Source organism: Alligator sinensis, unplaced genomic scaffold (assembly GCF_000455745.1).
Source record: "Alligator sinensis unplaced genomic scaffold, ASM45574v1 scaffold771_1, whole genome shotgun sequence".
Lineage (NCBI taxonomy): Eukaryota > Metazoa > Chordata > Crocodylia > Alligatoridae > Alligator > Alligator sinensis.
The window spans coordinates 275,662-285,802 of record NW_005842911.1 but is presented as its reverse complement, the minus strand read 5'-3'; the positions used below and the strand labels follow the sequence as shown (position 1 = coordinate 285,802).

At 45.9% G+C, this 10,141-nt stretch overlaps 1 protein-coding gene and 1 long non-coding RNA gene across 2 annotated transcripts in view; one reads left to right on the top strand and one right to left on the bottom strand.

The window, feature by feature from the left end:
* LOC102388803 (flocculation protein FLO11-like) overlaps positions 1 to 245 on the top strand; it is an 8,081-nt gene extending 7,836 nt beyond the window's left edge. The window contains exon 4 of the mRNA XM_025192305.1: positions 1 to 245. This exon is cut by the window's left edge and continues 1,808 nt beyond it. Coding sequence (XP_025048090.1) covers positions 1 to 106 — 106 coding nt within the window. The 3' untranslated portion in view covers positions 107 to 245.
* A 3,512-nt stretch (positions 246 to 3,757) lies between these two features.
* On the bottom strand, positions 3,758 to 9,961 carry LOC112548069. The gene is made up of 2 exons (XR_003091871.1): positions 9,721 to 9,961; positions 3,758 to 4,016 (listed from the first exon to the last, which is right to left on the bottom strand). It is a non-coding gene; the product is annotated as an uncharacterized LOC112548069 (long non-coding RNA).
* Positions 9,962 to 10,141: the final 180 nt, after the last annotated feature.

Sequence of the window (10,141 nt, the reverse complement as noted above, 5' to 3'; positions counted from 1 at the left end):
TGCTCGGCAAGACCCAAGAGAAGAAGCTCTGACAGCCTACCGTCCATACATTTACCAGTGCCAGAAACCACCAACATTTCCCTATCAGTGGCTACCAAAGCAGTAAGGGCCAAAATCAGACCCCATGTCACTGAGGAAAAGAAAAAAGGCAATAGGCACCCAAATAGTCCAGCTTAACTCAAGGCCACTGTCTATTTACCCAGCTTCTCTGGCCAGTCCAGATTTCCTAGCACTCTGCTTGTCTTTCACCATTTGCTTGCAGCCCTGCTCTGTACAGTTTGAGTCCTTATGTCCTTTGAGCCATACTCTGAATAGATGCTTTTGCTCCCTCCCTTCTGTTGGGCTCCGGCTCCATGTGTAAGCAAGGTAATAAAAACCAAATACAAGAGCACGATGTTGCAGTGCATTGGTGTCTCGCTGCTAGCGTGTTTTCTGCCTGTCCAGTGCTTCCATTCATCATGCAGCCCCTCCGCTGTGTGACGTGGGAAGGCATCTTCCACCACCGCTCAGCAAAACCAGCTCAGGCTGCCAGAGATCTCTGAGGGGACGATGCAAAGGGAGGAAGCAGCTGAACTCCCAGAAAATGTCTGCAAAAACACAAAATGAATAACCTGGATGATGCACGTTTTAAAAAATAGGATGTGCCACATCCCATTCCCTTAAACACAAGGTGCAAGAAACCCGCTAAATACTGGCGGCTTCCTCCTGCCCTGGACTTTCCCGACAGCCTGGTGTTGTCCTTTTGCCACCTAAGCATGCAAGCAGGACCCTTTGCCACCCACTGGCCACTATGCAGCGTCCAAGCACACCTTTCTCCCTTGGTGTTGGCTTTAGGAATGAAGCCATCCTCTCTTCTGCCTTCACCCAGGCTTGGCTGCTTCCGCTCTCCTGGCTACTCTGCGCTCATGTGGTTACATGTATAAAACAAATCCAATGTCCCATCTACGAGTGAGCCCCCAACTCTGTCTTTGGACACCAGCTCAAGTCTCTCACCATTGCATTTATTACGCACACCCATGCCCCATGTCCTTTAAGCAACCCCTTTTTGCCAGTGCCCTGAGTGATCCCTTCGAGAGATTTCATGGTGATGACGATCACTAATAAGATGTCTTCCTCCTCAGCCTGCCTTTCCCTGTATCTGATGAAGAGGGTTCTCCATTTATACATAAGAGACTATTCACCATTCACAAAATGATTCCCTGTGTTTGTGCCACCTCGTGGTAATTGGAGCTAATGACATGGGGAAAGCTGACATCATATAATGTCAAACATCCAGCCTCAAGCCAGAGCATCTCCTCTATTTCAGAAAGGCAGAGGGCTCTGTTAAGTCAATGTGCAGGTGCCAGCAAACACAGAATAAATGCAGAGAGTGAGAGAGAGAGAGAGAGAAAAAGTGCTTGCATTAGGTAGGTGTGTTTAAGGGGGGGAAGATACACACAGACCCTTGCCTTTCACTCAGAGCTTGGAGGTTAACAGCCACAAAATCTCAAGGTGAAACTCCTTTATAAAACCATTAATTGCAGAAACAACAGCAGGAGTATTACAGAGCCCCAGTCGTGGACTAAGCGCTGGACAAGCACAAGGCAAAAAGCTGGTCCCTGCCCAAAGAGGACACCATTGCAGTATAAGAGGGACATAGACACATGGAAGTGAAAGCAGCCCATGGGAGTCACCTTCCCCTCAAGACCATAAGGCTGGGATTTCCTAAGGAACCTGTCTAGCACCCAGCGACGGCTGCATTTCAGTGGCACTCATGTCAGTGTGGCTGTGTCGGCAGCCTCCAGGATGTAATGAGCCAGAGACTATTATGCTACATACGGACTACTCCATCAAAAGACAACAAAAACTCTTTTCTTAGGCATATAAGGGGTAAAAGGAAGGCGCAGGACAGCATAGGACCCCTACTGAACAAGGAGGAACAATTAGTGACAGACAGGGGGGATAGGGCTGAGCTATTCAGTGACTTTTTTGCCTCTACGTTTCTGAACCAGGGTCAAGATAAATCTCCTGACAAGTTCTTAGATGAGCATCAGAGGGACACCAGCCCACCAACTGTCGATGCTGACTTGGTGCGGAGTCCCTTGGATGGACTGGATGTGTTCAAGTCAGCAGGCCTGGATGAGCTGCATCCGAGGGTGCTAAAGGAATTGGCCATTGTCATAGCAGAACCACTGGCACGGCTGTCTGAGTGCTCATGGCACTTGGGTCAGGTCCTAGAGGACTGGAAAAGGGCCAATGTGGTCCCTATTTTCAAGAAAGGGAGGAAGGAGGATCCGAGTAATTATAAGCCAGTCAGTCTCACCTCTATTGGAAAGGTCTTTGAAAAGATTATTAAGGATCATATTTGTGGGAGTCCAGCGGGAAAAATAATGCAGCAAAGAAACCAGCATGGATTCATAGCAGGCAGACCACGCCTGACCAATCTGGTTTCATTTTATGACAGGGTCACAAAATGTTTAGATGCAGGAGTAGAGGTGGAAGTCATTTTCTTGGACTTTAGCAACACCTTCGATACGATATCTCATCCCAGTCTCATAAATAAATTAAGAGGCTGTAACATGGATGTTTACACGATCTGGTGGGTGGCAAATTGGCTTGGGGGTCACACCCAGAGAGTGGTAGTAGACGGGTCGGTGTCGACCTGGAAGGATGTGGGTAGTGGGGTCCCGCAGGGTTCAGTCCTTGGACCTGTACTCTTCAATGTCTTTATCAGTGACTTGGATGTGGGTGTGAAGTGTATTCTGTCCAATTTTGTGGAGGATACTAAATTGCAGGGTGAAGTGCACACTCTGGAGGGTAGGGAACGATTGCAGGCAGACCTGGACAGGTTAGAAAAGTGGGTAGTGCACAATAGGATGCTGTACAACAGGGTCAAGTTCAGAGTGCTGCACCTAGGGCACAAAAATATCCAGCACACCTACTGGCTGGGAAGTGACCCTCTCAGCAGCACAAAAGTGGAAAGGGATCCCGGAGTCATAGCGGACCCCAAGATGAACATGAGTTGTCAATGTGACAAAATCATCAGCAAACCTAACCGCACTTTATCATGCATCAGCAAATGCATGACTCATAGATCCAAGGAGGTGATATTTCCCCTCTATGCAGCATTGGTCAGACCGCAGTTAGAGGACTGCAGGATTCATCATGGGGATGCAGAAAGGGATTGGAGATGCTCTGTTCACCAGGGCGCCTCTTGGGGTAACAAGGAGCAATGGTCACAAACTGACAGAGCAGATTTAGGCTAGACATCAGGAAAAACTTCTTCATGGTAAGGGTGGCCAAAATTTGGAATGGGCTTCCAAGGGAGATGGTGCTCTCCCCTACCTTGGTGGTCTTTAAGAGGAGGCTGGATAGGCATCTGGCGGGAGTCATCTGACCCCAGCGCTCTTTCCTGCCTAGGCAGGGGGTTGGACTCAATGATCTGTTGAGATCCCTTCTAACCCTAGCATCTATGAATCTATAAATCTATGAATCATGCCAAGCCAAAACTTTCTTGTCTATGTTCACAGGAATGACGTTTCTGCCAAAGGATTCGGGGACCCCAGAAAAGGGAAAAGCCTATTGAAACATAAGGCTTCTGAGAAGTTCCCTAGAAAACACCAACACTGGGCTCTTCTCAGGTCTTCTAGAGGGAAAGTAAACTGCTGCTTTGCTGTTCTACTGCCCAGATGTAATTAACCCCCCTATTCACAGTTGAGTGAGTGAGAACCAGGATATAGCATAACTCAATAGTCGAAATTAAATTAAACCAAACAAGAAAGTGGAAAGAAATGTATTTTAGCTCAGCAACAGAGAAAAGTTTCAAGGCTTTCCTTTTCCATCCACAATTCAGCTGAAAGCAACACAGTCGGTGGACGGTTTTTTATTCTGACGACACTGCCTTTTCCAACAGAATCCTGTTCAGTTTTTCAATCAGCCTTTTGCTTCTTGCTTTCACAGGGGTCGGGTTCAAGGGCTGGACTCAATCTGTCCATCTGCCTGTCCATCCCTCTCGGTTCCTATAGTGGTCACCATCACTGCATCGGTGAAGACAAAAAACAAGATTAGTCTGCAATTTGCCCAGCCATCATTCCTTGCCTGGGTCATTGCCCTTGAGTGCAAATGTGCATTGAAGAGGCCCAAAAAAATGTTTGGGTGTTTCTGTACAACAAGCCAAGGAGGTGTCTAGAAGTTAGCTACTGTATACTTGTTGCGGACACACCTGACCCGCCTCTGCTCTTCTCCCTCTAATTACACCTTGTCCTCTTAGCACAGATATTTTAGCCATAGGGAGTGCATATATTGGTCATTTATTTTAAATGGGAACATTATAGTGCAACCTAAATAATGGAGCTGAGATGAGCATGCAGGTACAACCCTGTGAGCCTGGAAGGAGTGGAAAGGAAAATGGGTCTGCTAGGGAGTGTATGCCCTGGGGAGGACATGGGTTTTCCATGATTTAATACCCTGTAAAATAACCCGCCTCCTGATTTTACCCTGTAATAAGTGTCAAATAACCCTCCCTTTGTTTTTTCCACAATCACAAGTGGCAGTTTCAGCAGTATTATAAATGTTGTAAGGTCTTGTAAAGCAAATTCAAGTGGTTTAATTCAGCTGCCACAAGCAGGGGTGTGGGTGCACTCCACCCCAGAAGCAGTCACCAAAGCGGGGGCAGTGGGGGGTGTTTAACCCAACTGTAATAATACCAGGACACCTGGTAAACAGGGAGATACGAAGCCCCCTGAAGTGCTGCAGTGTTCATCCCTTCCTATCCTGACTGTGGTCCACTGAGCTGTGCTGAATTGGGCAAAAGGAGAAGGAGTAAAGGGGCATCCCACCAGACGCCCAATGCAGAGCTAGGCAGCCCTAGTCCTTGCACATGGAAAGGGAAAGGGCCAAGACTGTCTGTCCCCTGGCAGGTGGGCAAATCTTGATTTGCGGGGGGAGGTAATTAATCCCCCTTATTAATACCTGTGTAATAATTTGCACACACACTGGCCCTTCTCTGCAACTATCCACCAGGACAGAACTAGGGATAAAATCACACCTTTAATTGTCAAGAAGACAATCAGGGGAAACTTTTCTTCTTTATTTTAACTCCATGTCAGCTCCCAAACACTAGATCCCTCAGTCAAACGAGGCAGAAGTCCCTCAGGATTAAGACAGGAGATTGTTCCAACATCTTACAACACAAGTCAACTGGAAGTCTTTGACATCAAAAGTTATATTTGCAAAAGCAGCTAGGAGACTTAGGAACCCTAAGAAAGGCAACACATATTTTAAAGCTGTTGGGTTCTTAGTACTCCTATGAATTTTGCAAAGTTTTACCAGAATGGATGGCAACCAAAGGCAACACCATCGCAGAGAAGCCACATCTAGGAACTGCTGCCTTCTAACCGCAGGCCTCGGGGACCGGAGTTGCAGGACAGATCAGCACCAACATCCACTCAAAGTACTGAGCATTTTGGAAAAGATCCCTGCTCTTGTGTCTCAAGCCAGACAAAATCAAGACAGCCAAAATATTCAGCCCCTTTTTGACTGCCAGTTTAAATCCCACGAGGCCTTCAATTCCCAATGAGAGACAATCTTTTTGCAGCTCAGCGAGCATATGTGAGCATTATTAAGTCAAGCTTTACATAGAGAGCTCAGCCAAACTATGTTATGCTATAGCAACCAGACTGACTTTGTAAAATTTGCAGTCAGAAAGCAAGGTATCACAGCCTACATTAAACATGCCATGTTTTTGGCTGGTTTGCAATGTATGATGGGACTGCAGTGGCTCTGCATAGCTGATCAAGTGAACCATACCTGGGTGTCCTGTGTTACTTTACCCTGTCCAGGTGGGTTGATAAGCTGTTGCGTAAAACTAAATGTACGTGCTCCAACTGCACTATAATATTCTCCTTTTAATAGCACCACAAATCTACCATAACATTACTGTTTCCTAAGGGTATCATTACTCCACGGGAGGGGTATAATTTGGACAAATATAATTTTATCTCAAAAAAGGGGGAAAAATGAAGAACTGTTAGTAACAGTCCTTCACACTTATTTATCTGAGCCTTTCCAAGGGTTTTATAGGTATCAATTAATTAAGCCTCACTACACCCATGATTCTCTCTCTGGCGGATGGGCCAACTCAACCCCAGGTTGCACAGCAAGCTGATGCAGGGCTACAGCTGAAACCCAGGAGTCCTGGGGACGAATCCCCACTGGACCCCATGCCCCTCAGAGCAATGGTCCATCTGCCACTGCTAATATTAAGGATCCGGTACTGCACGGCTCAGCTCTAAATTGCCTTAAACAATCACCCGGGGATCCAGCACAAAGCAATTTCCTATTACAGGTGTTGGAGGGGGGGGAAGGGGTTGTTAATTAGAGATCAAACACAATTAAACTGAAAGCAACACATGGAAGAAAGGAAAGTTGAGTCTTTTTCGTCAGCATTTTTTTTTTCAATGAGAATTTTTTTTTGGCTAAGTCGCTGTTTCCCAAACTCTCCCAGTGTTTCATGTTCCTCTCAAACCCCATCACATAGGAAAAGTTGTTTTTATTTTTTTAGCTTTCACTTTTTTTTTTTTTTTTTTTTTTTTTAAGCAAAAAACTGAATTGTTCCAATAGAAAAATACCATTGAAAACATTTCCATTGCTTTGCCTTTTCTGGCTGAAAATGTATTCCTTTTTTTTTTCCTTTCAATTTGCCCTAATAAAGATACATCAGGGTAGTCCCTTAGGCCTGGACTCCCAAATCCATTTACATGCCATTGTCTTCATTCAGATTTAATTGTATTTTACTGCTTCCATAAAAAAAAAGATTTGAAAAGCTCCAAGCATGGATTAGAGCTTGATTCAGCCTCGACATTGAATTTCGGGAGACTTATCAGTAATTTTATTTAATTTTTTTCTTGCTGATAACAATGTAACACAGGTGGTGATCCCTTTTCATTGGTATATAAATATATCTCTTTTTTTTTTTCCTGTGTGTGTTTCCATGCTATGCCCTTTCTGCTAGGCATTGATACTATACCAATCGCTAACAGATCTACTATTGTCTTCATCCCTGGGTATCACAAAGCAAAATCCAAAGCCCACTGAAGTCAGGCTCAGGGTGCCTATAGCATTTACATAGTAACAGGCACAAAAACCCAGTGGTGCTACTGGATCAGGCCCATCCTGTGGGCAAATCAGATTTATTGCAATCCAGGTTCTGATCTTGGCAACACCATCATCTTCCAACCTTACGCCTTTGGGATCTGGGTAGAATTTGGCCCTCGGAGATGAGCAAATGCTGCTGTAACACTATACAGACAATCCTTTTGTCACACCAAGCCTTGCCCACCAAGTTCAGCTATTTAATGTGCATTTGTTATTTTTTTTAAAAATTAAATACAGCCCTCCTGGAAAATGACCTTGCAATTCAGATGAGGTGGGACCAACGGGTGCTAGGATTGTCACACACTGGCTGCTATTTCTGGGTTCAAATGATAGGTGAGGGGTTGATAAGTGAAATAACCCGTTTGAGGACCTGAAGGTGCAGCTGGGCTTGGCGACAGATGAATCAGGACACCGTCCAGAAGGGGTGTCTCCCTGCCATAATGCAATTAGGGACCCTATAAAAGAGCCCAGGTCTCTGGCTTCTTCCAGCGGCTTCATTGAATCACACTGGTTCCCACTGGTGAGTTGGGTAAGTCAGCTCTTAAAAGAGCCTTCTCATTTACACAGCGGGGAATTTTTATTAGGAAATAGTTAATCCTGATGCCTGGGTGATAGTGAGGATCTTGCAAGATAAACTGCAGGGAGCTTTTCTGAAGGCCTTAAATGTTTGTCTCTAGGAAAATGCTGTTTTGTTTGATTCATTCTGCTAGATGCAAACTAATAGCAGTGCTTAGAAAGCAGATAATGACCTTTATCTGGGGGGGATACAGGTTTCTGTGCCTCTCTCTGGTTCAAACAACGAAGTTATCACAGAGGGAACAGAGAGCAGGATTTGATGTGCAATGTATGCATGTGGGTGTGGGTATGGCTAACACATTTCTAGGAGATCAAAATCATCAGCAGCAATCCCTCGATTTGAGGATGATCTCTAATGTGGCTCATTGATGGGTCCAAATAAAAGGAAGTGTATGGACCAATGATGATGGCAGTTGCCTAGATTTTAGTCTAAGCTGTTCTCTGCCACTAGCTCACCCTGGAATTTGTCAAGGTCACTTCTCTTCTCTCTGACTCACTTCCCCCGTCTCTAAAATGGGGCTAGTGAGCCATTTTCATGAAGTGGTTTGAGAGTCCCTGCAGATGGGGCTGCATAAACACAAAATGTTGTTGTCACTGTGGTTAGTGGTGTTGCAGTGGCTCAGTAAATTATCAATGGGAGACAACTCTGTGTCTTGTCAAGCTACCCACGCCAGGTTGGGTGCAAGAAACCAGACTACTTTGCATCTTGAGCTGAGGCCATGCAGAAATGAGTTTGCCCTGAGTTGCTGTGTGTCAGGTCTTCTTAGAAAGTGCTGGCTTTCCTGCCCTATGTTCATGTGTTTCTGCCTTGCCTCTACCCTGGCACTGCAGTTCTCTGACGGGGGCTCTGTCATGGCTGGTCAGCCTCTTTCTATCAAACGTCAGAACTGAGGGCTTACTTTTTCTTTCTAAGAGCTGTGTTGTCCTGGGCCTCGTTTAAAACCAGCAGACACCAGTGGGACTTTTCCTGTTGACTTCAAAAGTCTTGGGTTAGACCCTAGTGATGTTAGTAAAACTGTTGTTGCCTTGGGACCTACATCCATAGCCTTTTCCTGCTCGCCCCTTCAGACCTCCCTCTGCAGTTCCCACTTCAAGTTTCCTGTCCAAATAATACATTAAGGGACCATATACCTGGAAGTGAGCGTAGTTCATATAGAGAAACCTGAACTCACTTTAAACAGAGTAGCATGGGTCCTGCTACCAGCATCTCTGGAGAACATGGGGTTTGATCGCAGGATCTAAACCCATCCAAGAAGATGGATGAATACGTAGGCAGGCAGCAAAGCTGAGCTCCAGGGTTTCTTATAAATGGCTGCTACTGAAGTTAGATAGTTTAGTGTTAGCTTGGATGTATCTACATCAAGTTGCAGCCACATCTCTGACTGGTGTGTAAACTCCCCTGCAGGTATAATATGCATGAGCTTACTACAAAACTAGGCTTTGCAAGGAGGAACTCCCTCTGGTAGCTACAGCAAGGAGCAGAGAGCTGAAAGCCGGCTCTCTAGGGTTTAATCGTCACCTGTGCTCCTGACTTGCTGTGCATGCCCATGCTAGGAGCCAGGGAAGGGAGCTGGTCCTCTCCTACAGGACTCAGCAGGAGAGTAGTGCCTCTTACCTGATACAAAGCCCACTGAAGCCAATAGGAACCCGTCCCATGCTTAGACGGGGGACATGTATCCTGTACTTGTATCTTCTCTTTCCTTTCAAGCTAGCTTGAATCTGCAGGACAATGCCTCACCTTCTGGACAGCATCGGCACCATCATCAACGTCTTTTACCAATATGTGACGGAGGACAGGGAGGGCTCCAGCCTGTCCCGGAGACAGATGAGACTGTTTATCCAGAAGGAGTTTGCCGATGTACTTGTGGTGAGTGTTAGTCCCCAAACACCCTTAAAGGCCTGACACAGGCAGAACATAGCCCATATGGGTGCAAAGCCAGCAATTTTAATTGAAAACATCCCCAGCTTCACTAATATACATTGCAACTTACAGCACAGGAATGCTCTTACCTGGAGGTAGCAAAGAGGCTCTTGGGTGTGGGGAGCTCAGCAGTGCCTGGTAGAGTTATATTGTCTGCATCAGATATTCAAAAGGGGACAACCCTCCTCTTCTAGATAAAAGGGACACCCGGAAAAAAAACATGCATCCCTGCATTTGTTTGCCCCGGCAACCAATTTGAATGTGCCAGTCCAGACACTTGTTCCATTAACAACATAAACGCAAGGGAAAGGAATAACTGGGCAGGTAACATGGCAGCAAGCGAGTGACTAGCACAAAGGAGCACAGAGTAGTAGTGAGAGGTAACTGCTGACCACTGGGAGCAAGGCTAGGGAGAGGGAGATGAAGAGAGGCTTAAAACTGAAGTACCACTGCAAAGACAACTGGGATGGACCAGCAAAATGAATGCCCTTTCCTCCTGATTTGGTTTCC